Source organism: Hydractinia symbiolongicarpus, chromosome 14 (assembly GCF_029227915.1).
Source record: "Hydractinia symbiolongicarpus strain clone_291-10 chromosome 14, HSymV2.1, whole genome shotgun sequence".
NCBI lineage: Eukaryota > Metazoa > Cnidaria > Hydrozoa > Anthoathecata > Hydractiniidae > Hydractinia > Hydractinia symbiolongicarpus.
Window position 1 is genome coordinate 10,251,786 of NC_079888.1, and position 27,915 is coordinate 10,279,700.

General features: G+C 35.7%; 1 protein-coding gene across 2 annotated transcripts; it reads right to left on the reverse strand.

Annotated features, from left to right (window-relative positions):
• Positions 1 to 631: 631 nt before the first annotated feature.
• LOC130625503 (adenosine receptor A3-like) lies at positions 632 to 23,076 on the reverse strand. Of its 2 annotated transcripts, none has more exons than XM_057440608.1 (2): positions 22,343 to 23,076; positions 632 to 1,902 (listed from the first exon to the last, which is right to left on the reverse strand). In XM_057440608.1, the coding sequence occupies exons 1-2, from the start codon at positions 22,363 to 22,365 to the stop codon at positions 750 to 752; spliced, it is 1,176 nt and encodes a 391-aa protein (XP_057296591.1). In that variant the 5' UTR covers positions 22,366 to 23,076; the 3' UTR covers positions 632 to 749. The 2 variants fall into 2 exon arrangements, with proteins under 2 accessions (XP_057296591.1, XP_057296592.1); XM_057440609.1 differs by lacking the exon at positions 22,343 to 23,076 and adding an exon at positions 8,035 to 8,823.
• Between the last annotated feature and the right edge of the window lie 4,839 nt (positions 23,077 to 27,915).

Sequence of the window (27,915 nt, forward strand, 5' to 3'; positions counted from 1 at the left end):
GTCTTTCGAGGTTCACACATTTAAGTCCTTGTTTTTCGATGTCTCAGTTCAGCAGTTTCTGGAATGTTTGACATTGAGATAGAGAAAGGAGAATTAATATTCTGCCTGCTTCCTTGCGTGAGAAGCTATGGGGTATGTTTTATAAATGCCTGGTTAAAGTTTGTGACAATTTTGTCCAGGATTGTCGCATCATCTTTAAATTCATCACAATCCTATAAGTGCTCAACACTGATGTGCGGCATGTTTTACCTGTACTAAGCGCTTAGCCCATATATAACAACACTATAACGCTCAAGTCGCTCCTTTCCACATTTAGTTTTAAAATTTCACTTAAAATTCCGCAAAATTAGAAGTAGTTTTACTGTGACGGAGTAACAACAGGTTGTGGTGTAAATTTGCATTTTAACCAAATTTACTGCAACTTACATTTCTGATGAGATTGTTATGCCTATAAAAGGGCGCAGCACGGTAAGTGTTCCACCTAAACACGTGACATACTTTACCTGTCCTAGGCACGACATGTGTGCCAGGCCCAGCGACTAGTTTATTGTAACATTGGCAAAATACTCTTAGATTTTTTAGACCGGTCGATAACATGTAGTTTCCTACAACATCGATTTTACACAGTAAATTTTGTCTAAGTTAATTTTATTTCTTCAAACAGCTAGATACAGACCGGAATAAATACTTATATTGGAGTATCAAAATAATAATTTCTACAGAAATATATGAGATAACATTATTGCTATTCACAACACCGTCACTTTATCCATCACAATAGTTGACGTTTCAAAAGACGTCGTTAAGCATACCGAAGCGCCGTTAGCAGCACTTTTCCTTATAAGACTTTTCACCTTGAAGTAATTGTTATTTGAGTCGTCTGTCGTGCCAAAAAAGCTTTCTTTTCTCATGTACGGTTTCTGCGTCAACCTGTTGTAACATATTTTAATACTCTTCCATTGACGTTGTCGCCATGACGCTAATTCACGTCGGAAATCACGTCTGTAATACGCGTACATAATAGGATCCAGACAGGGATTAATAAGCATGATCGAATAGGACGCATTAACGACTTGGTGTGGTAGATTCACATTGTATTGCACCAGTAGCTCCACAATGCAGGTTGGTATCCAACACAAAAAGAAACTTATTGCTACCATAATGCACACTTTTATGCCAGCAGGATTTGACGATTTTTCGTTTGAAGTGCGAAGCTTTTCTTGAATCAATTTTACGATAGTATAATAGATTATACCGAGTAGGACACCAATCAAGAATACTAAAGCAAATAATGCTTCCGAGAAATAAAGGTTGATTTTAACCCCCACTTTTGGGTCTATGGATGTACTCAAACTCCAAGTGAAGGGAAGAAGAGTCATAAAAAGGGTGGTGATCCATCCTAAGGTGATAACAAATATAGCTCGCCTCCTGGACATCACTTCTTGATAGCGAAACGGTTTCTTTATCGAATAATATCGATCGCCAGCTATTAAAACTAAGTTGATTGTCGAAGCTAGCATATTAAAACTAACCACGCTTCCACAAAACAGCGGGCAGTCTTGTGGTGGGCGGTTTAACAGGGCGCAATATTCACATGGCGCTATTGTTAACCCAACTAAAAGATCACTGACGCTCAGTGAGAGTACAAAATAGTTTTGATACGAGCGTAGTTGTCGATTGTTTAGAAATAACCAACACAACATCGCATTGGCGATTACAATAACAACGGTCTCTACAGACAGAAATACCCAGAATGCAATTGGTATATCTTTGTATACAGGTAAGTCCTTGTCGCCGTAAGGACCTGCGGAAGAGTTGATGGACGATGACATATCCGCGGAATATATACTGTGTCGGGCTACACTGTACCAGATCAGACGTACTTGCTGTAACCCGTGTGTTCTAAAACATAGAAAAAACATGGTTAAAAAAATCTCTTATAAAGGAAAAAAATAGAATATTGGTTCATAAAATTATTCCGGTCTTATATTATATCTAAATTTAGAAAAAAGGTTAAAAAATTCATAAGACATGTGATTAAAAGTGTAAATATGCATGAAAATATATCTAAATATATCGTAATTCCAATAATTTCTTTTATCCTTGTATTATTTGAGACTTGGTTATTTCCAGAGTTTTTCTGCTCTTCAAAAAACGTTCTTGTAGAGAAAAAAGAGAAATGAAATATTGGTGGTTCACGAAAATAAATATATATTAAATATATATTAAATATATATTAAATATAGATTTAAAAATTAAAAAAGTAAAAACAGTTTAAAAATACAAGTGTAAATAATTTGCTTCAATTGAAAGCAAAACATTTTTTTAAGTTTAATATCACAGGAAACCCCTAGACCCGTAGCACGCAAATTTGCGTCGCACCAAGAGTGAAATGCCGACATTATGATCTGAAAAATATTCACGAACAGTAAATATAACAACTATTCTTAACATAACAAAAAGTTCAATTTGTTTTAACAAACATCGAACTTCAACGGTTTTAAGTACAAAATGAGACTTGATTATTAATTAGGTAATCGGGGAAAAATGGGGGAAAGGTGACTAATTGTGATCGTCAGTGGCTAAAAGTTTCACACTGTTAGTTCATCCCACTAATAGTATTCTTTGACTAACTTCAACCCGACTATAAATCTTTAGGAAACCATCTTTAGAGTTAAAGTTTAAAATCTTTATTCAAACACTACAAGATTAAAACTACGTTGGGACAGTTATCAAAGACAGCAATGGTAAAGAGAAGAAATTCACAATAGTAATGCCGTTGTATTCAGGTAGCGATGAGTCTCCTGGTAAGAACGAATCATAATAAACTTTTACAAGCCTAAATATTTCTGTAAGAATAAAAAAGTTCTAACCATGCTAGTTATTATTCTTCTTTCTTTATTGTTCTAATAGACCTATTGTTTATAACCTGAAATCCCAGCCTGATATTCTTATAAAACATATTCTTATAAAAGAGAAAGCGACTAAATTTTCCCTTATAAGGTACATGCAAAAAGGGCGAAAGAAAACTAGCGAAGGATACAAAACGCAAGACAGAAAAAAACTAGGAAGTTAAATTAAGTGATAATCAGGTGTGATAGCTTCAAAAACTGTGGCGAAAAAGTGAAAATTATTTTCCCAAATAAAAAATAACAAAAACCTGCTATTTCTCTTCACGCAGCAGCTGAAAAATCAATTAAACCTTGTGTTTTTTTAACGTTTTTTTTTAGCGTTTAAATACAATATAATGTGGAGAATCACAGATTACGAGTTCATTTTTGTGTTGTTACAACTGTTCAAATGATAAAAAAATATCGATTATTACTATGCGAAAATAAAAACACAGTTTATCAGCCTATACATTATCGGTAAAAAATTTAGTAAAAATTGACCACATGTTGGTGGCAAATATTTTGTACGGACGCTTTTACCGACCAACCATCACCGACTTGTACCAAAAATGTTTTGACGAATTTTTTGCTTTTATTAAGTGCACTAACAAGGCCTCATTGAAAATAAGAGGATACAAGGTTTGAGTATCCTTAGATTACGTTTTAAATCGAAATCTATATACAAAAAGAGGAACTTTTCTTGCACATATGATTGTCCCTCAAATGAAAATTATTTTCTATAGATTACTTCAAAAATTAGTCGATAAAAAGTGACTATGTAGTTTTGAGCAATTGACTAAAAATTCATGTCACCATTAAAGTTTTACCTTTTTTATTACTCGACTTTTTTATTACTCGACTTTTTTCACCGATAACGTAAATTTCTTATTGCACATGACTCCCAACCATTTTTTTTTTGTTTGAATGAGTCAGTTAAATTATTCATAACAACAGTAAACTATCTATCCTGGGCTTATAATTTATGCGAGATCAGAAACATTGGAGATAAGATAGGTGGGACTATAGTACGATAAGTAATGCTTTAAGATAAAGGTTATTCTACAAAGAGAGAGAACTCACCATGTAACCGCCATGCCTAATTGAACGTGTCTTGATATTTTGCAGACGTCTTGTTCTAACTGTTAAAAGCACACGAAATTCACTCATGTCGTATAAGTGAAAAAAAGAAGTTGCACAGAAGCGAGTGCGAAAGTCGCAAAATCAGAAAATATTATGTAACACACGATACCTTACGGATACCGTTTAAAGCCAGAAAATTGTAAATAATATATAAAAAAAACTTATTTCGAAATAGTACACGCATTCTGTCAGTGTGTGTGCGTGCGCACGAGAATAAAATCGTGCTACGCACGAAATGCGATAAATAAAAGACGGGCGAACCAATTATCAAATCGATAATTGAAGAACTGTTTATTCCTTACAACTGACCTTGGCGTTTTGACTTTCATTTCGATTTTTCTAATTTTTGTGTGTTTAAAAACTTAAAATATGGCAAACTTGTAGCCCTGACAGTGAAAAGGGTAAAAAAAAATTTTTCCCTAAAATCAACTGTGAAGCAACACACTCAGCTTCAGTTTTTAATAGTTTATTAGTTCGAGATATGCAAGCTTTTTTTAGGTGTAAGAAACTTCACAATGCCTTTACTTTTTCCATGAGTTTGCTGACTGTCGCAAATATATACACTTTTTTATGTTTAAACTTCTTTCTGAAAAACAATCAACGTTAGCCAAAAGCTCAACGAGCTTTAATAGATATTTCAAATTCGGCAAACGTAAATAAAATTTTGAGCTTGTACACGTAGGAGGTAAGGGGGGAAGGGCGTGGAAAGGTCAAAGCAAGATCATTGAAGGTAAAAAGAAGGAAAAAATAATAATTAATAAAGAAAGCATAGGAAAGAGTGCTACGAAAGCTTCGTTAAATTCATTTGCGGTGTTCGCAAAATTCTTTCGTGACAGAATAAGAAAGCGAATTAGTTCTCTGATCCGGCCGGGAACTGTATATATTTATGAATATAATATTTGTTTTCTACGCTTTCCTTATTTCTTTTAAAACATAAATATTAGTTTTAAAAGTCTTTTTAATATAAAACACGAAAATAGTATTTGCGGCTTCCTTTTTTCTCTTTTTTTATTATTATTATATTTTGTAAGTTTGAACATTAATTTAAAAAATACTCTCAATGCATTTATAACGAATTATTTTTTAACATTTTTAGATTTCCTCTTGAAATCCTGTTTGTCTTGTTTTACAACGCACACAAAAAAACATGAAAATAAAAATAAACAACCTGAAAAAATAAACAAAATAAGCAAACAAATAATTTTTTGAACTTGAGTTCTGCTTAAAAGAACGTGTTTTTCTTTCCTTATAAGATCCAGTTTATAAGCAACTGTACTAAGATTTAGGCAAGGTTTCTAAACAACTTTTACGTTATTGCATATCAATTTTACGGCAAGGTTTTAAAAATACATTATTCCAACTCATTGCAAAGGGGGCTCAAAGGTTTCGGTTTCCATTGGATAATCATTTCTACTCATCCATGGAACACTTCCTTACCTTTCCTGCTTCGAAGCCGAGTAATTATTAATTGTGCAGGTAGTACAGGAAATAAAAAATTGCGAGTTAGATCGAGCAAATGTTAGTAGGACTTTCAATAACATTCTAAACTGTTCGATTTTATTTCTTGTAACAGTTAGATAATTGTTTAATTTAAAGATACTGTTATTAGTATCGAGATACTTATAAAAAAAACGTGTAACGTGTAAACTTAAGAAGTCTGGGAATACGAAATAATTAGTCGTTATTCCGTAAAAAAATCTACGGGAATTCACACGTCGTTTATATATGTCCGTATTGGTATTTCGTACATACTTGTTCTCCTGCCAGCATGAATTAATGAAATTACTCTATAGAAAGTGCTGCGGCGCAACCATTTTGTGCAGAGACATAAAACTCTACATAGGCGCCGTAATTTTGGTTTAGAGTGGAGGTACCTATTATTTGAAAGAAATTTAGTCTAAAAATTGTCTTAACACATTCTTAACTGAACAATCTTTAAAAAGAAATTTTATACAGATATTTGCAGCCTCTTTTTTTAAACACAGTTCTAGTGTTAAGAAGTGATTTCACGATTATGTATATATTGCTGTTCCAAGATTGCTCTGATATAAAAATTAACGACTCAATTGTATTTTCAGAACATTCACGGCAATATTGTTTTTTATTGAACTTTAAAATTAACGCATAAGATTCCCGTACTAAAAAGATAGTTTTTCTTGCGCCGGTCCTTGTAACTAACATTTGAACACTAATTCCTTCTAAAACTCTATAGTCAATGTTCTTACAAAGGTGATACCCTTTTTATACTGTTCTGATTGTTAAAAGATGCTTATCTTTGATTACAATACCTTAAACTATATTTCAAAAAAAATTTCTGACAGTCATAAAAACCCCAGCTATTTAAATGTAGTTCGTTCCATAACATTAATTTCGTTATTGCTATGGAAACATTTCTTGCGACAGCCCTACCTGCGGTATATTCTATGTGCAGCGATGACTAGTAACTTTCTGTGATACTCGCAAATAACAATAAACATTTAAAAATTCTTGCCTTTAGAAATCCTTTCACCTGAGAGCAGTGGTTTTGAGGTTACATAAAGAGTTGCTCGAAATCGAAATAAAACTGGAATAACTACCTGTTTCTTATCAGTTGTATTTATTCAAAACTCACAAGTTTATTCCTTCTTTTGCTGAAAAAAAGCTGTCTTTGATTTGTCAACAAGCATAGTTACACAAAACTTTTTCTTTCATAATTTTTTTCACTGAAAAGTGTTAAGTATTCTGGAATTAGTACTTTTTGCATTTATAGTAGTTCATAATGTTTAACACTCCTCTGTGAAGCCATTAACAAATGACCTGACGAATTTCTTAAGATATATCAAAATGTGAACAATAAAATGTAGGAAGATGTCCCGCGAAATAAATTCCCGCCAAGCACCGCCTAATGTTTTCCGCTCTCTTATAGAGGCTTGTTTCCATTTGGCTAAATTTTCCGCTACAGCCTAAAAAGTTCCTGTTAGTGCCACTTCGACAAAATCAGAGATTCGTGAGCTTTTTGCGTTATAGAGGAAAATGCAGTCGAATGAGAACTAGCCTTAACTGAGATAAGAATTTTTGTTTGTAAAAGAAACTAGGCTGCAACCAAAATTTGTTCCTTTAACAAAAGTGAAAGCAAAAACGTATAAACCAATTATTTTTCTAACAAACAATTTTCGACTTTGTCTTAATCTGAAGTGAAAAGCAGACCACTGCAGGCAAATTTCTTTCTTCGCAAGTCGTGTCAGGAAAAGAGTGCAAGTAAAAACAATAAAAAATAACATAGGAATGCAGAATAGTCTAATGGTCCAGTATGACCCTGACATTTTCCGTTGCTATAAAAACCAAAAAGGCATTTTCTTTTTTCGAAACGTTTTAAGAAAGTATACACTTAACATTAACAAGTCCACGCGTAAAGGGGAGTGGTGGCGCGGCCTGAATAGGGCTCACAAGTTTTGGTTGCAAGAAACTTCAGCATTATTCTTGGCTTAAAGTCCAGTTTCTAGGCATGGGTATATGGTATATTAATGACCTTCATCCAATCTGATTTAGACTGCGTTAGTTCTAAACTCAAATTCCTCTGTATTAACTCTGTTCTTATTACCTCCTGCCAAGTCTTGGTCGTTCTGCCTCAGGGTTTTGCCCCAGGAACTATCAAATCTTCACACTAATTATCCTCCTCTTTTCTTTCCAAATGTTGCAATTAACTCAGTCTTCTCATGTGGATAACATCGCTGATGCTACGAATACTTAACCTGCTTCTTATCTCATCTGAACTCTTTCTGTCTTTCAAACTGGTGTTATACGTACACCGAATCATTCTGATATCATTTCTTTCTAAAAGGTCAAGATCTTCCTTCCTTACTACCCATGTCTTATTACCGTACCACAGAACGCAATGCAAGAATAACCATTTTGTGCTTATTAAATACATTTCTGACCAAAAAAATAATACTCTATTTAAATTGTTTGTACAAGACTTAAGAAAACTGTATATTCGATAATAAACAAAAAAAAGAATCGCTACCTGTCTGAGCCATTGTTGTGCTTTTAGTTGTAACCTAGCGTTTGCACGAAAAGTGTTGCTTCAACACTTTTAAATGGAATAACCGTAATTAAAAAGAATTTCAAAAAACCTGATAAAAATGTTCAGGAATATTTAAAAAAAAAAACATAATAATTTATGTTGTTTTTCTTCCAGAATGATTAAATTAAGTCTAGACGACTGTGGAACAACAGCTGCTTGGTGAATTTATGTCAAATAACTATTTTTTAGTTTCCAGCTCATAGGAAAACATCTGCCGACTGAAGTGTCATCAGAGTTTCTTTACAATTAATGCAAATTGTTTTCTATAGCTAGCTGCAAAAACCTGCATTTAAAATGGATTAAAAGGGTCGAAACAAAATGTTAAAACTTCACATTTCGAAATACATATTGCGCGAATCTTTTTTTTCTGGCAGTTTCTTTGATCTGGGTGAAAGTTCAAATCCACAAAAAATTATACTTTGCGTTAAAGGGAGTCGTATCTCATTAGCAGTAAGTAAGTCACTCCTTTTCAACTTCTTAGAATAGACTTTTTTTACATAAACTCAGTGGCCAGTATTTAGCTATTGCTAATCTCTTCCCAGTACTTCATGAGACCTTTCGAAAGCAGATCAAGACCTGAGACCTTGCAGAATTTCCAGTGAGAACTTTCCAGCATTTTAGTGACACTTTTTCGAGCACCTTGGTTATGAAACTGTTAAAATTCTGTAACCAAGCAAGGTATATATAGCCAACAGAGAAAACTTATCGTCAGGAGGTAAACAAAGTTAGTAAGAAGCAGAAGTGTCAAAAATACTAAATACTACTTTGAAACGTCAGTAAAAGCGTTAAAATTATTCTTAATGTAGCTAAAAGTTAAATCGATTGATTAAAATAATAATCCTTTTAAGAAAAATTACCATTCATCACGATCCCTTTCCTTTGATGTACACAATATACTGGCAAGCTACTAAAACGGAGTTATTTTTTTATCTGAGAAAATTTAAGAATATATTTACAAAAAAAATCTTTTGTAATAACAACATTACCCTGGTGCGAAATTTAAAAAGGAAAAATTGACATTTATTTTAAGAAAGCAACAAGGGAGTGTCAACAAGGATTTGAACAGTGTGAGACAAGACACGAATGGATGTCTGTGTATTGGTCTAACATAAACAGAAATAAAATAAACATGATTTTCCATGTGAACTTCAATTTAGCGATAAGGATAATAATACTTTAGTCTCGTAAAAAAATTATCAGCATCAAACAAATCTTTAAAAAACAATTTATAGTTAAATCTCAGAATTTTTTATAGCTAATTCACAGTAATTTATGTTCACAAATACGTCTTTTCCAAAAGTTAGGACTTAACTCAACTTAAACAGATTAATTGTATTTACATAAACGAAACATGCTTTCTAAAAAATAATGCGTTACTGGAAACTACTTCAAGCATGTTTTTAGCAGAATTAATTTCCCGAATCAGTTAATTAATAAATTCACAAAAATTTCTTTTTGCGAGTTAAAAATTGAACTTCATGGAATTTAATTTCGCAAACAAGATTTCAATTTGTGAAACTCACAAAACTTTTCATTCTCGGATACTTCCGACATCAAGACTTAATATAAACACAAAGTAAAAATAATACAAAGTTTGTCAACTTCACAGATAATTCTTTCCTTTTAATTTTTTTTAAAAAAAGGCTTAAAAGTATGGACTGTGAAAAAATAAGCAAATAGGAAGAAGATCTCTAATTTATCAATGATTTATCACGATGATCTTTAAATTATATGTAAATAAATTTCAAAATCGATCAATGCTATAGTGAAATTAATGCTAATTTTGCACGTAAACTTCACTACTGCGATTTATAAAGACAGTTGTGTTTCAAACAATACAAATGAACACAAATTAACAAAAGATTTAAATTTTTTAGCTATACAAATCCTAACCTATTTCCTCTCCAAACATCCATATTAACATTAAAGCATACAATCAACAAAATTAATGCAATAAATATATTCACTCACCTTATATTCTCATTTAGAAAACATTATTCATCTAATAATCACATCTTCTCTTCTTTTAACTTAAGTTAGTATGCTCACAGAAATACAGTGCCCCCTACTGTCTGCCACTTCAAAAAAGTCCCGCCTTTTACTACCATGCTATTATCTCCGCATTAAGTTTTATTATGACAACTACAGCCAAAAGGAAATTTAATTAAAAAGTTTATAAAACGATATAAACAGAGTCACCGTTCATTATAAGTGTGATAATTAATCATGGTATGTTTTAGATTAAATATATAATGTAAACAAAGAATTTCAATAACATTTTTAAAAATGTAGTTACATTTGACATTTTGGAACCAGAAGTCAGGCGATTGAAACACGATACGCTTTTTTTAAAAAAACAACATTTCAAGAACAGTAAAAGTATTTACTTATATCTTATCAGTCGAAAAATGTGATTCGTCACCCCGGCGAAATTTTCCAATAATTTTAACGAGCTGATAATATTTATTTGCGAAAATCCTCTTTATTTAATATCAATTTTCGTTCAGCAAAACGCACAGAGAAAAAATACAGAATAGCCTGAAAAGAGAATATTTTCTTCGAATTAAATTGTATCTGTTTACAATATGTATTATTAAAAACAGACACAATTAATGGATAAGATGAAGTACTTTGGCATAAACAATTTAAAACTACGTAAGGTTTTGAAATTAATTGCCCAGACAAATTTAATAACTCAAATTAGGTTAATTAAATAAGGCAGATAACTTTTTCTCTCTTGTTGTCTATAATAAAATGCACATTGATATGGTCTTGTTATAATAGTGTTTTAAAACCAATTTACGTAAAACATTATAGAAGTTTAACAACGTTGTCAGTAAGCTTGTTTATAAACAATGAACAACGCATTCATAGAACAAGAGCTCCACCTCACATACATATGATGGTACTAATAAATATTGATTGCCAAGATTAATTCTTTCTCTGATCCAACAACTTTTCAATAGTTATTTGAAGAGAAAGAGACTCTTTATAAGAACCTCCATAAAAAATCACGAGGTTGGTGATTATTGTTCCTTAAAATACACAGATTCTACTGCTAAGTACGATGTGTATCGTTGTTATGTGTATGAATTAGCTGTTCGGTAAATTATAAACGCAAATCGGCCACAAAAAATGATCTTTATGTGACGTCGTCTGACGTTGAAAGACGTTTTGATCAATTGCTGAATCTTGAGAACCTTTCACTCTGGTCAGTATTGCAATTTGCATGCTATTGAATGAGTATTTAGATCGTTTTGTTTCAAGGGGAATATAGAAGTTTAATAAGTAAAGTTGGTGTACTCCTTTAGGTAGGTTTAACAAGGCAAACATAAACAAAACTACAGCAATAATAACAACAACAACAACAACAAAAGCAATAAAAAACTTTCAGTTTGATCTGTTGACTTATCCTAAAAAAGAGGGTCTTAGCCCTGACCTAGAACAGTTAAGAAGTTTTAAAAAAAATTTGAGCAACCTGTGAGAGAACTATGCCCTCTTTCCCTTAATTTTTATCAAATTTAAAAAATATCGTTTCCTTTTGTTGTTTCCTTTCATTAACAAATAAAATATACGATGTAAGAAAACGGGTTTACTTTTTAGGTCATATCCTGGTATGGGCGCACACGCGTTTAAATGAAGGGCGTTTTTTGAGGGTAAAAGTTACCTTTTAATTAGCATCAGGTATAAAAAATACAAAATTTACCTTCTTTCTTTCCAGCAATGTTTTGCTTGCACAAGACACAAAATAATTGTTTTCAGATGCAACAGCAGATGTGATAAAAGTCTATTGATATTAGAACATTTAATAATTTAGCAACTTTTACACAATACATATTTTCCTCTGCCTTTTTTAATTTGAAATAGCGGACGTTCTCCACTTTTCTTTGATGCGAGGTTTATTGTTCACCCAATCAAAATAGAGATGCTACTTCTGGTTGCATAGCTTTAACACACTGTGTATTTTTTATTATCATTCAATGAAGATATAAGTAATGGCTTAGCCTCTCCCTTTTAATAATGGTCTCGTATAACATGTTTTAATTCGCAAAACTAAATATAAGTTAAGCAGGTGCAACGAAAGAGTTCAATGTCTCATTCATACACAGAGTAAGCTCAACAGACAAATACACTGATAAAACCACTGGTACTGCTAGTCGTCTCTCTTAGGTGTTCTGTATCTGTCTTAAAGCCTCCTTACAGCTAAGGTGGTGGCAACAGATTTGGAATATATCCGTTATTTCAGCTGACCCCGTTGTTATTTTTTGTCCTACAACACATCATTCGGCTGCATAAAGAAAATGGCTAAAAAGATCCACGAAACATTGCTTTTACTTATATTATATTTTATTATAGGGTCAAATCTTCTATTTACCATCTTCAAGTGGACTGATGCGTGCAAAACCGTGTCAATCTTATAGAGGATGCAGTTAAATTAGGCTGTGTATCGTATCGTATTTTAAAGTTTTAAAGTACCGAAACCTTTTGCCAAACGCACCAGAAATTGAACACGAGTCATGTAGCACTAAAGTATCACAAGTGTTACAGTGAAATATCAGCAGTTCTAATACAAAACAAATATTTTATTTGAACCGCAGGCTTGACCTCGTACTCTTCGAAAGCGAATAAACGATAAACAAAAAAAGGCATATTGGAAAAGTGGGATGCGGGATGATCTATCGGGACGACCTATTCGGATGCGGAATGCGGAATGCGGGATGCGGAATGCGGGATACGGAATGCGGGAAGCGGATGCCGGATGTGGGATGCAAAAAATTCATTGAAAATGAAATACTGACCATGCCGTTACCGAACATCGCGTAGACATTAAAATAAACTACGCCGGAATTTTTTTAAAAAGAATACAACAGTTAGAAATGCATGACTTTTTTTTCGCTTGGTGAACTTAATGTGATACGAAAAGATATGTTTGATATTGAACTTTTAATCCTTTGGCGAGGTTGAGATATCAAGCAACAAATGTAAATGCCTTCGATCTGAAAAAGTAGTGCTTTCCAGCTATACCCTGTGAAAAGAGATTGAAATAGTTGATATTGCAGAAACCAGTCAATATGTGAGTGTTTATTTCATTGAGTAAGAAAAACGAAAATTTTCGTGAATACGAATTGCCCTTCTTCTTTTCAATAAACACCAGGAGTAGAAACCAGCTTTTCACAGCTTAAAGCATAGAAGAGAGTAGACACAACTCTGTCTTGTTTCTCGTATCTAAAACCAACTCTCTGCGCTTACGAATTACGGTCTAACGACCAAAATGATCAGGAAAATTAATCTACTAAAAACATGCGCGAATAAAGCGCGAATAGTTTGCCAGTGTAGTGGGTTTGAGACGTTGTATGATTGCAAGCTGTTATTTGTACCATTGTGAATATTATTTTGTATTGTGAAACTCGATTCTGGATTTTAAACGCATTTCGATTATTCTACTGGACATGATTTTATAACTGGATTGTGGATTTTGCTTTGGAACTGGATATAACAAATTTTGAATTTTGAATTTGTCTGGTTTTGCGCTACACAGGTAACTACTATTTATTGATGAATTGATCGATCTCTACTTGGGGGTGTGCTTGAAATGCCAGTGATAAAAAAACAAACCAGCATTTTGTTTCGTTGGCGCTTGGCAAGTAGCAGTTGTAGACAGCCCAACTTTCATCTGCGTTTAGACATTTTTTTCTTCAAAAAACCTGGTTTCTATGCACATAGTTGTATATGTATCCCGTTTATATTTATCCGATAGTTAACCCGATTTGTATTTTATCTTAGTATGTTAGGTCAGAGAATAACATTCAGTTATCAACGAATATACATGGTGTCAGAAGTGAGCCTTCGACTCCTGGATATTTTTCTATCAATTGGTGAGATTGCACGCAAGCAAGCACTCTCTTATCAACAAAAAACATCGTAAGTGGAAACTGAACACATCAGAAACAGACATTCAACACATTCCACGCTCGTTTACACGTTCAACAACAAAAACATAACAAACATTCTGTATCTTCTAAACGAAGTCTCTTCACGTCACATCGAACGCACCTTGAACATTACATTAATTATTGAAACGTTGTATATTGTATAAAACACACAAACTCACTTCAGCATACTTTTCATATCTCTTTTGCTCATAATTGTTGCAAAGGGGTTACAAAACATTCTAAATCGTTTTCATCCGATTTTCATCCGTGGTCACACCGCCATTTTGTTTTGACCATGTCACAAAATAACGGCATACCGCCCACCGCCCCGTTACCCGACGCTCCGTCCCCTAGTCAAGCCGAGATGATAATTCAAATGCAGCAGCAACACCTCGAGATGCAAAAAACAATGACCACACTGTTCGCCCAACTCCCGTCACTGCTACCCGCCGCCAACCCATCTGTCGGAGGAAGATCACGTGCAAAGCTTACGAGACCCATTATTGACGCCGATTCCACCGATAACCGTTGGATCATCTTCAAGGACGAATGGAGCCGCTATAAAGAGATGGCCGGCTTGTCGAGTGAGCAGGACATCAGAAACGAACTCAGAGCTGCATGCTCTCAAAAGGTAAACGAGATGTTGTTTAATTTTATCGGTCCTGACACTCTGCTTACTGCGTCTGAGAATGACTTGCTTGGATTCATCAAGTCAGTATCCGTAAAAGCCGTACACCCCGAAGTTTATCGCCAACACTTTTACAAATTAAAACAAAGTGATGGTGAAACAGTTACGTCATTTATTTCCCGTTTGAAAGCCCAAGCTATGCTTTGTAGATTTAGTTGCTCTGGAACCTGTGGAGACAACGGATGCACCCCTTCATACGCTGACGAAATGATTCGATCCCAGCTGATTGCCGGTCTCCGAAATTCGTCCCATCAATCGAAAGTACTTTCTGAAATGGAAATATTAACAACATTGAGCCAGCTTACAACCCGTCTTTTGACATTGGAATCAACTGAACGCGCTTCATCCGAATTTCAATCACCACACCAGTCGACATCTGACGTATCCGCCTTGAAATCAAAGCCATCATCCCGTCCACCCACCAACAACAACAACAACAAAACTTACATCGGATGCGGAAAGCCCTTTCACCCAAAGGGTCGTTCAACTTGCCCTGCCTACGGTAAGACTTGTAGAAACTGTAATAAGTTGAACCACTTCGCTCACGTCTGCCGTAGCCCCAAGACCTCGGCGATTGAAGTCCCACCCGATGAATCTGCCGAATTCCTATTGTCAGCAGTAGATACCGCATCCCCATTGTGACTAGATGGACTCCCACATGGTGATCTAGTCGATAATCGTTTTATCCCAAGCACACCAGAAAAATCACCTACGTTAGATATTGAAGGTAAAATAATCAAGAAAGCTTATATGAACCTACGGCCTAATGAACACTGGCCTGAAATCCCACAACTAGTCAACGAGAAAGCTGTTGCCGACACCGGTGCACAGATATGCACTACCGGACCACATATACTCAAGAACATTACGCAAGCCAAGCGATGGCTTCTACCTACAGAAAATCGCCTGAGGGGAGTGGGTAATAACAAACTAACAATTATCGGAACCCTCCTCGTCGATATTTTCACAGCCAACGGCGAAACTACAGAACTGTTATACATTTGTGAGGGGGTTAGCACCACCTACCTCTCACAAACCGCCATGAAACGCTTAGACATTTTACGCGATTCGTTTCCCAACGATCCTTCCGTTAACGCCGCTATAACTAAACCCAGCACACCAGACACCTTCATCGCACCGTGTGGTTGTAAGATTAGAACAGAATGCCCACCATTACCTGACAAGCTACCATTTCCGCCAACAAATGACCACCGAATGGATATTGAGAAATGGATTAAAGACTATTACGCCAGTAGCGCGTTTAATGTATGTAAACATCAGAAACTCCAAGTAATGACTGGTGAACCTCTTCGCATATCGTTCCTACCAGACCATCCACCCAAGGCCGTACACACCCCAATCCCGATTCCACATCATTGGAAATACACCGTGAAATCCCAACTCGATTCCGACGTGGCGCTTGGGATCATTGAACCCATTCCTCCTGGTCACCCAACAACATGGTGTTCTCGTATGGTCGTTGTCCCCAAAAAAGACGGAACACCCAGGCGAACCGTCGACCTCCAGGAGCTGAATAAAGCTACTCGTCGAGAGATGCACCACACCCGCCGTTCAATATTGTCAGCGCCATACCCCCAAGAGTCAAGAAAACCGTCCTAGACGCTTGGAACGGATATCACAGTGTCGCCTTGTCCGAAGAAGCCCGTGATGCAACAACGTTCATCACCGAGTAGGGACGCTATAGATACCTTCGCGCACCTCAAAGTTTCCATGCCTCCGGGGACGGATACACCAAGCGCTTTGATGCTATCACCAAAGACTTTCCTAGAGTAGCTCGATGTATTGACGATTCCATCCTTTGGGATAATGACATTACTAAATCGTTTTGGCATTGCGTTAGATACATCAACCTGTGTGCAACAAACGGTATCATCTTTAATCCAGAAAAATTTCACTTTGCTGGGGACGTTGTAGCACCCTTTCGAGAATTATTAGAGAAGGGTAAGAAATTTTATTGGGACGATACCCTAGAAACTGTATTTCAACGATCGAAGGAAGCAATCATTGACGCTATCAAAGACGGGGTTAAATCTTTTCAGCTCAACCGCCAGACCTGGTTATCGACAGATTGGTCGAAAACCGGTATAGGTTTCACCCTGTTTCAAAAACATTGCCATTGCCCAAATAAAGAAGACGTCTTCTGCGGCCCCGATCATTGGAAAACAATTTACGCTGGTTCCCGATTCACGAGAGACTCGGAAAGCCGATACGCCCCTATCGAGGGTGAAGCATTAGCCCTTATGTTCGGACTTCACAGCTGCAGAATGTTCGTCCTCGGCTGCCCTTCATTAATCGTAACAGTCGACCATAAACCTCTCGCTCCTATTTTCAACAGTCGCGCTCTAGAGAAAATCGAAAATCCTAGAGTGTTTAAGTTCCGTGAAAAAACGCTTATGTACAATTTCAAAGTTATCCCCAAACCTGTAGAACTAAATCCTGCGTCTGACGCAACGTCACGAATGAAACCCATCGCATCTGTTGACCTCGACAATCATATCGCCTACATTGAAGAGGAAATTACCCTCGAACAACCCACTGACACTATTCGTCTTGAAACTATCCGTAAACACGCACAAACGGACAAAAATTATCACCATCTATGCCAGCTTATCGAAGAGGGATTCCCAACGAATAAAGAATCAGTTCCACCAAACCTACGCGAGTTCTGGTTTCTACGTGAACGCCTATATACCAGTAATGATTTAATCTTCTCCAAGGGGATACCACTCGTACCGAAATCTCTTCGACAACGTCTTCTCGATGAGCTCCACGTCGGTCACCAAGGAGTTTCCTCGATGAAAAGCAACGCTAGACAACGTTTCTTCTGGCCAGGTATGAACTCGGACATTCAAAACAAACGTCTCAACTGCCGAAGATGCAACGAGATCGCCCCATCACGATCGAAAGAACCAGCCGAACAGCCACCTCAACCGTCCTACCCGTTTCAGGTAGCCGTCACGGACATCTTTCATATGGTAGGGCAAAGATACCTGATTTACGCTGACCGCTTCTCTGATTGGACCGAAGTCGCCTGTCTACGAGCCTCATCGAATGCAGCAACCGTCAAAAACATTCTGCGTCGATACTTCAGCACCTTTGGTATCCCAGAAGAAATTGCATCCGATGGAGGTCCGCCATACGAATCAAACGAGTTCAACGCGTTCCTCAACAACTGGGGAATACGTCACAGATTATCGTCAGCATACCTACCGGAAAGTAACGGAAGAGCCGAGGTAGCTGTAAAAACCATGAAACGCATCCACACATCGAACGTCAGTCCAACTGGTTCTCTCGATACCGAAGCAGTGACCAAAGCACTCCTACTTCACCGGAACACGCCTGCACCAGACATGGGAATTTCTCCAGCCGAGTTACTGTTTGGAAGAAACCTCCCTGACCATCTACCACAACCAATCACTTTCAGAAGGGAGTGGTCGACCTTGTTGACGCACGTGAAATGACACACGCCCGTCGATTTGAACTGTCAAACAAGGGGGATCGACACTCGCTACAACCCCTACAGGTCGGTGATTCGGTCGCGATCCAAAACCAACACGGCAACCATCCCAACAAATGGGACAAGACTGGCTGCATTGCTGAAGCATTTCCTCACAAACAATACAGGGTTATTGTGGATGGAAGCCGGAGGTTAGCATCAAGAAACCGCCGGTTCCTTCGAAAAATTTCACAAGAATGCACCAAAGATGTTGTTATTCCCGATTTAGTACCGGAAATGAGAAAGTTAAATGTCAAAGAAACTGAAAATGGTGAACACACGATTGTTCCCCCACATATACAAGAACAGCAAGAAGAAATAATGAACACAAACGACACAAATAACGATGAAAGCAATGAACATTCAACTGAGCAGGGATCAACTCCTCCACCTGCTCCCTTACCAAGACGCTCAACACAAGAGAGATGGTTACCGTCTCGATACAACGATTTTATTATGAAATAGGAATGAAGGATTTATATATTTCCTTCACTTGTTTCTTTTATTTTTCCTAGGGTAAAAAAAAAAAAAAAAAAAACAGTAGGAAGGGACGTGTATATGTATCCCGTTTATATTTATCTGACAGTTAACCCGATTTGTATTTTATCTTAGTATGTTAGGTCAGAGAATAACATTCAGTTATCAACGAATATACAATAGTATATTTTGATTCCAATTTGATTCGCGCAACTTTTCAACATTGATCACTTGCCGCACCATAACGAAAGAAATGAACGTTATTTCAAAATCAAATTTTCTGTTTCGTTTATATCGGTTAGTATGAATTCCCATTGGTGTTATTGGTTGACTTCCAATCAGACGACCAAGTAAACAAAAGGAAATATAGAAATTAATTTTCGTGAGGTTTTTGCTATATTTTTGAAAATTTCCAAATTCTTTCAAAAGAGCAGAAATTAATTTGTGGTTATTAATTGTACTAATTGATCCCAGCAAAAAGTAATCCCTTATATCCTTTCTACCCACTCTGCACATTTAAAAAAACCTTGAAAGCAAAGTCGCCTTCCCTTATCCTTTGTGTTTTTCATAATTCACATTTTTTTGAATTTGTATCTTGAATCCCGCATCCTGCATCCCCCATCCCGTATCCCAGTCTGCATCCCGCATCCCGCATCCCACTTTTCCAATGTGACCAAAAAAAAGACAATAACAACACCCTCCTCAGGGGCGGATCCAGTGTACGTCAGTGCCGTCACGCGACTGACATAATTTTTACTAAGAATCGTAAAAAATAAAGGGTGCATATATGTTTTATTCTGTAGTGCTACATCCAACATGTTGTATAATACAGATGTTAGTTTTGACAATTTACTTATTTCCCGGGATAATTATTTTTAGCTCTTAAAGTCACTGGAGATTTGTTTTTACAGCTACATGTCCTAGCTACATGTTAGTGACACTGGCTGACGTTCTGCAACAATCCATCATTAGGGTTTTTCCTTTACCCTGAGGTACATATATATAGGAAGAATTCTGTTTTACTTTCTTGCTAAGAAGAAATCAAAGTAAGTCATTTATGTATTCCATCTTACATATGATGATGACACTTTGTACAATTAAACTGGTGCAACGCAATAGAATTTGTGGGGAATGATGCTGTTTTCACTTGTACTATTAGGCTTGGTTTAGTTTGTTTTGGTAGACTAGTTGCGATAGCATGGTTAGTACTCCGAACACAGAAAATTTTTGCAACCTTTCGTCAAATACTTTAATTTCCCAGTGGTAACAAAAATTATGCTGTGCCTCCAGACTGTACAGATACATCAAAAACCAAAAACAAATTTCTTATTTTCTTAACTGTGTTGCAAAGTGCGAAGTGGAACCTGTATTTACGTCATTAAATGCTAAAAATACTTATGCTCAAGCTCATATTCTGTTTTGTCTGCAAGGTGTTGATTGGCGCCGTAGATTAGTGGTTATAGCTCTCGTACACTGTGCGGGAGACCGGGGTTCGATTCCTCTTGACGGCGATTCAACATGGGCGAGTGAATGTTACCATAGCCCCGGGTTAACCCAAGCCATGTGAGGGAAATTGGGAAGATGGCACACTGTGTGGGCCGTTGGATGTTGCCGGGAGTTGTCTAGTAGAGCGCGGGCTCTAATTGGGTCTGTGTAGCTCAAAATGAGCATTAAATACTCTAGGACTCTCCATCTACGCCATGGCCCCTCCTGGAAATAATAGACAGGGTATATCCCTCGATATTTGTGAGGCTAGCCATGTAAAATATGCACATCTATCTATCTATCTATCTATCTATCTATCTATCTATCTATCTATGAAGGATGTGATGATAATTTAAAGCTAACCATTCTTGTAATTCTGGTTATAACAATTCAGCTTCCCCTAGTTAAGCCTACTTTAGCATATAGCGGACTGTCCATGTCTGGAATAGCTAACATTACGTTATTAGCCATTTCCTAGACATGCTGACGAGCCCTGATATTGGGCGAAACAGTCTTAAAATATTTGAATTTAAACTGTTGTTTTTAATTTTCATACACTTTTTTGAAACCCTTTAAAGGATGGTTTGTTATTTTCTTGTCCATTCAAAACTTTAGAGCAAAAAACGTCTCAAAGCTAATAATTTGGACATTATTTAGGCCGTTTTTAATGCGTAGAGGCTTAAAATAGCGACAGTTTCCCCCCATGACCCCCAGCTGTTTTGGCCGGAGAAAATTGCTGCGCTTTTTTTTGCTTCGCAAAAAATGTGACTGACATGTTAAAAATGTTGGATCCGCCCCTGCTCCTTTTTCTAGATTTCCCGCCTTTTCTCAATTCGAGAAATTAAACTGTGTACATTACTGTCAGCTAAAAATAGGTGGCATATATTTTGTGCTCTAATGTAACAAAGTTCAGTTGCTTGCAAAATGGTCAAAATGTCATTTTATGTATATGCAGCAACTGGCGCATTAGTTAAAGAGGAATATTGTGTCAAGCTCCAGGCTTGGCAGAGCGATCTAAAAGCGGTAGTCTGCTTTTGGTAGGAGTCATTTTAAAACTGAATCGTAGCAATATTCGAAAGCGTTGTCCGATGCCTTTTGTTTCATTGTTTCTAACTCGCTTAGGTTTAGTTTCACAAAATCTCTCAGATAAACCACTCACGCAAATTAAATTTGGCAAATGTTATTTTTTGTCTAAAGTATCCCTTTTTATTAAGAAACCAATTTTGTCAAAATTGTTAAACATTAAACTTGTCTTATTTTAATGTAGTATTTACCGCAATGGAAACTGGGCCTTAACAAGTGGATATGTGGTCCTGAAAAATCAACATAATTTTCTATTTTTGAAAATCGTGAAACAACTGGAAGGGTATTCTACTCAGAATAAGCGACGCCAACCACGTAAAAATGTAAATCACTATGTATTTATTATGTATCACTATCATTTATTATGTATCACTATGTATTTATGGTCACTATGTATTTATGGTCTTGACGTCAATGTGTGGGATAGCCATGGTAACGGGTTGGGAACACTATTATTAAATATCCATGTTGACAAGGAAAAAAGTTCTAAACTTTGTTTAGCTCGGCGGAATATAAAGTTCAGGCGAATTAATGGCTTTATCCACAGGATACTGGTAGATAACTTGACTTTTAATGCATTATGCTGATGGGTGAACTCGTGGATAATACCCGCATTCTGTGTTGCAGCTAAGCGTCGAACCTCCAGGGAGTAATTTAATTACTTCATGCTAACAGGCGGGAAAAGATACACGAAATATCTTAGGACCCTTAAATGGCAGCCGAATTGTTACGTGCTAAAAATACACGTATGACGAAAAATACGAAAATCTAATGACCGTAACATATACGACGGGCGAACCCTTAAATTTTTTTTCAAGGGCTAATGACTAGTTTATATACTTATAAGACTTTTAAAACGCCCCCTTTCCCCACCCTTTAAGCGTATACCTCTAATAAATGCAACATTTCGAAGCCTAACCTAAAAGAAAATTTTAACAAGTACCCCGGGTGAGCAGGACTTGCTGTTAAGCAATTTCATAAAAGGCGTCATGAATGTTTCGACGACGATCGTTACTTTAGATCTAAAACATCAATTGAAATCATACTAACATAAGAACTCCGTACCTTTTCCTTAGGTCAAATCCCATCCCCTTTTCATTAAATTTTCATCACACGTTCTGCAAATATTTTACCCAGCACAATTACTCCTCCAATACTAAGCAAGCCGACCAAAATTTCACGTAAAAACATTCCAATATCTGAAACATTTGTTATTTTTATCTACGTCGTAAAAATACAGATATCCATTTAACGATATTAACCAGCTTCCATTTTGCAAGCTTTTTCCCATATTAAAATTTTAATATTCTTTTCTTAAATGCAGGAAATAAATATATCAATAATTTCTTTCTTTCCTTTTTTTTATTAAGAAAATATCCAACCGAGCGCAATTCATGATATCTTTTTCATAAACAGCAGAAAAAAAATATCTGGCTTCGTTGTTGTGGCAACAAGCTGTCTAATAAGGACAAAACAATTTAATAAGAAGTTTGTTAGTTAAGTAAAGTTAGAATTTTTATGGTGAAAAAAGTTTTCACATTTTTTATTTACCAAAAGTAATGATGGTTAGATTTAAAAGGATATAATCGGCAAGAAGATTAAATTTAATGGCAAAGTTTTTGATTTTAATATTTGACGACAAATGCTGTTCTTTTTATCTGGGTTTTTTGTTATTATTGTGAATAACAGGAAAAAATAATCCTTTTACTCGACTTAAGGCTGTTTTCTATTAGCGTAATTTTAAGGCTGGCGAGATATTTACCCTTGAAAATTTCGCACATTTAATTCCTTCTGTTCATTTCTACTTGCTAGCGCGGGGAAATTAAATTGAAAGCAGAACAACATGGCAGCAATCAACAAGGTGTTTTTACTGAATAGAAATACATAGAAAATAGTTTACATCTTGAATAGTGATAGTAACGTAATGTGAAATTAATTTTTGTTTGCATGTGTAAAAAAATCACTCAAAACCATCATAAAAATCTCGAAGCCTTTTTTCACAACTGTCATGGAAAATGGTTGTGTTTGCTGCTGACGAAGGTTCAATAATATCCCGTTTGCTTATCAAATATTCACGCGAATAAAGAGAATCGTTCTTTCAACTTTTTTTACGCCGAATGTTTGTTTTTAGTTCGCTTGTGTAATATTTTGTATCCAACGGATGATATTGAAGAATTCAAGCGTAAGTATTTCTCCCGCCTTAAATTAACGCGAATGGGGAACAGCCTTAAACAAACATAAAAAAAGCAAAGAAAAGGTTTCCATCATTTACCAAGAAAAATCCGCCCAAAATTTTAATTTTTGTAAAGTAAATTCCCGCTAAAATTAATATTGTTTTCCCACGAAATTAAATTCTGTCAATCTCTCATTTTTTTGTTCCATTAAAGTTTAAGAAAATTAATTCATAAAAGGTGTATGTGAAGTATTTACAGAACCTTTTACCCACAATAAAACCCCTTCTTTTACCAACCCCGCAAAGTTAGAAATCATATAAACAATGCCATAACTACAATTTTTAGTTTCTCCTATTCAATTAAAAGCATTTCTGGTAATAATTTCAGGTACAAAAACTAAATAAAATATAATATGTTGTGCCCCTTTTCATTTCCCTTTCCTTCCCCTGTTCTTAATAAACATCTATCCCTTTGATAAGGATTTATCATTCTAATAAGCGCTTAGCCTGCAAGGTAAAACCTTCTTTGGCGGCTTTCTTTAGCGCCAAACACCATTTACATCTTGCAAATTTGTAAGAGGAGTATCTTAAGGTAATTAATAGTTATATATAAATTAATTCAAATGTACGTGAATATTTTTAGTAAATATCTTTTATAGGTAGCTACTCAAAAAAGACGTGTACTTACATTGCAGATTCACTTTTCTGAGCATATTAATAGCGAATATACAAGAGTATAAACCCAGCAACCATACATTACGACTTGAATCGACGTATTCAGCTTTAGCCCTAGGTGGCTGAATGATGTAAATAAAGAATCCAACACATCTGTATTCATTAAACAAGTGTTTCCAAAAACACACCATCAACATAGTTCTTACAATTTATAAAAACACAATACAAAGAGAATATTCTAAGTATGAAAGCAATAATATAAAGAAGGAAGGCGAGAAAACCACATTTACCTAATTTTGATTGACATATTGTGAAATGTTAAACAGGATAGTTGAGCTATTGATTAATAATTCATTTGTGCAATCAACACCAGATACTTATAAAAAAGAATCCTCTCTCGTCCTCGCACACACATTTCAGTGGGGATTTCTCTTTAATAATACCCGTTGTTTTTTGTTGTTAATGCAAAATCTGTAATGATCAGAAAAAGTCAGAAAAATGGTGGGTTATTTTAACCAAAACCTGAATCTTATAAAAAGGGATCCTATTCAAACTTGAAGAAAATAGCATCTCGTAGCGGTTTTGGTCAAAAATTGGATCAGTCACTTGGTTCACAGGACCATAATGTTGACTTAGATGTTGTTGAAATTAAGCTTGACAATAAATATTTAATCACTTTTTTAATTCCATGTTTATATCTTAAACACTCCAATTTTAAAATTTTGGCTACAAACGTACATTGTATTGAGGGGCAGTCTTAACTAACTAGCTAGCTAGTACTAAAATAATGATTTTTTGTGCCTGCTTTGTTTTATTTGCAACGTCTCAATAAGGAGGGTAATTCTCCTAGGTCTTAGCAAGCAGGACAAGGCTCAAACCCTTCAAAAAACGAAGCAGTTTGTTAGCAACAGTCAGCCTGAGGCGAGTAATTATGAAAAAAAGAAAATGCATCAGGCGTTATTAAAAACCCGCAACAGTTTTCAAAGTTTTCCTTGTTTTAAACGTCATGCGTAATACGACGGCAAACGCGATGTAACAGAAGTTTAATTACCATTAGCGAACCAGCTTAACCAAGCAAGCAAACTCCAACCTCGTTCCCAGGATTTCTTGCGGAAACGAGGTTAAGCAAATATGAATGAATTTGTTCGTTTAAAGTAGATGGTCAACAAGCAAGGAGTAAGCAACTGTTGAGCCTGTAAAGTACAGAAACTTAAACAAAATTTGGCTTATGTCAAGATTTTGTGTTGGCTAAAGAAAAAGCTTGTAGAATATAACCTGCAAGATATAACTCATGACACACAAAAGCAAAAATTAAAGAAGGCCAACCGCACCCCTTTTCCAAGTGTTGTTACAGGGACAGGGTCTTGCATTTGGAGTTCAATAAATCTTAAACTGAATATTTACTTACAAGCTTTCCGTGAGTCAAATTTTTATCTCCAGCCCTTCTTGTTGAAAAATGTGAATATATAAGGCGAAATAAAAATATCAAGGATGTATCAGGCCGTGTAAAAGTAAATACTGACAGTTTGAGAAAAACAAATTAATGAGCATGAGACAGATGAGTTAATAAATAATTTTAGTAACAACTTCAGACTTCGCATCCAGGCTCATCTAATTACACCCCATATTAAGGTAGGAATGCTTCGTATGATTACAAATAAATTAAGAGTGGCTACAGGACTTTTAAAAATTCATGACTTCAGATTTATGGCCACAAATATTTTTTAAAGTTATTCTAGCGTGCTAAATAACTGCTCCTCTTTCCCTGAGGATTAACTTTGAACTGTTTTCAGATGACCAAAAACTGAAACAACTAACGCCATCTTAGTAGGAAACACGTGCTGTTAATGTGAAGCGGGAGTGATCAAGACATATATACTTCAAGGCATTTTCAAGCCCTGTGCCCTCGCCAAATCGGGCAAAATCGTGAAATTGCTGTAAAACTCCTTTTACCCTGGTTTTCAAGTCATTTTTTTCACCATTTTCACCAATTTGTCACAAATGCTATTACATTGATTACTAATTAACCTTCAATCCCAGAAAAATATGCAGGGTTGTAGTAAACACCCAACTTTCTTAATTGCGAGTGGGTGAGTGTGCTGGTGAGGTTGTTGGTCAGGGAAAAAATGTTTAAAGTTTTCTCTGCACAAATCCCCTTCATGTTAACATGACCAAACAGGGTGATGTTAAAATGATCCAACTGAAAGTGTTTTAAATCACCATAAAGTCCCTACAGCTCCCTCTTCGGAGAAAATTAGACATCAAGCTCTTAATTCTCATAATTAGTGGAAAAACTAATTATTGGTTTATAGTTTAGGCTAACAACAGCCGAGCATGACTGAGATTCCATGATTGACTAGAAAAAGTTTCATTGCTATTTCTTTAGTCATACATGTGCAGTTACTGATTTTGAGGATGGTCTGCCGTGCTAAACGACTAATTTCACATTTTTATGTTGATGACAGCATATAGAAAATAAATACAATAATTGGGAAGAGAGTAGAAAGTAAATAAATGGTATGTTTTTTGATTGCTGAGATAACAAAAGATAATTTGTCTATTAAAGGCAAATAGCTTATTGGTAAGAAAACGTTTGAAGAAAGTGACTAATATTTTTTGAAGGCAACTCTTTTTGTCGATTTTTCTCTTTTTGACCATTTTTATTTTTACCCTTTTTATTCACTTCAGTGTCAATAAAAAGGGCATAATAAAGAGAACACGAAAACAGCCTTGTGTCAGTCACTGCATTCATTTTCTTTAAAAATAACATTTCAGTGGGTTTAGCAAAGAAAGACAAGTGCGAACCAAAGTTGAGGACAAAAGCTGAGGAAATGTTTGAGTAATTTTTTTGCCTACATTTTTTGTTGTCGACTTTACCGGTAAGGTATTTGGCAGGTATGTTACGATGTTTTCATCACTTCACACATCACACGTTCACACACTACAAAAAAAAAAATCTCGATTTACCTTTATTTAGTGCACACTAATTCTTCAGTCTGATTGAATACTTCACCGCTTGTTTTTTTATTTCATGTCAATGAAACGATGCCGTCAGTCTGATTGAATACATCACACCGCTTGTTTTTTTATTTAACGTCAATGAAACGATGCCGGGTTTTATAGAATTCCTTTTGAACATGTCTCGCAGCGCCTCGTAATCGAAAGGACTTTTCCTCACTGGGAGAGGTAAAGAGATTACTAGATCTTTTTTGCAGCTTGCAAAAAGAAAACAACAACAAAGAGATAAAGGTTTGGATTTAAAAAAAGACTTAATCGCACGTTATATCTCACCACCTGTGACAAAGCTTCGTAAATGTGTTGCCTCGAACCACCCCTAGCACTTCGCATGAAAAGATGTATTATAAATGCACTTTCGTACTACACGTTGTTTTAATCCTAAACACCTTTCAGCTTCTAAAGTCTTCGTTAGGTGAAAAATCCTAATTAAATTTTAGGTTCACGTTTCTAAAATGTTCTTATCAGAACATATTGTCACATGCAACTGTGGATGCGTTAGAGTTAAGCAAACCAAAAATTTATCTGTTTAAAGAAATTTGACGGAAATAAGTTTGCTTCGCTTGCATTCTCGTCCCCAGAGCTCTGAGATGATTTCAGACATCGAAAACACATGTCCTATAGACATTGTCAACTTGATATTGCCAAAATAGTGCAACGAAAAGTGTGGAATCAATCTTAGCAGATGTAATTAGCATCGAAAGGGGGAAGGGGTGGAACAATCCCGAACTTATATCATACACCTCCATGCTTATATTAGTAAATGATCTCTATC

Bases quoted from the DNA above. Each gene is read 5' to 3' on its own strand.
- LOC130625503 (XM_057440608.1), bottom strand. From the start codon at position 22,365: ATGGGATTTGACCTAAGGAAAAG. The intron at 1,903-22,342 runs GTACGGAGTTCT...TCTATGTTTTAG, and splicing joins GGATTTGACCTAAGGAAAAG to AACACACGGGTTACAGCAAG.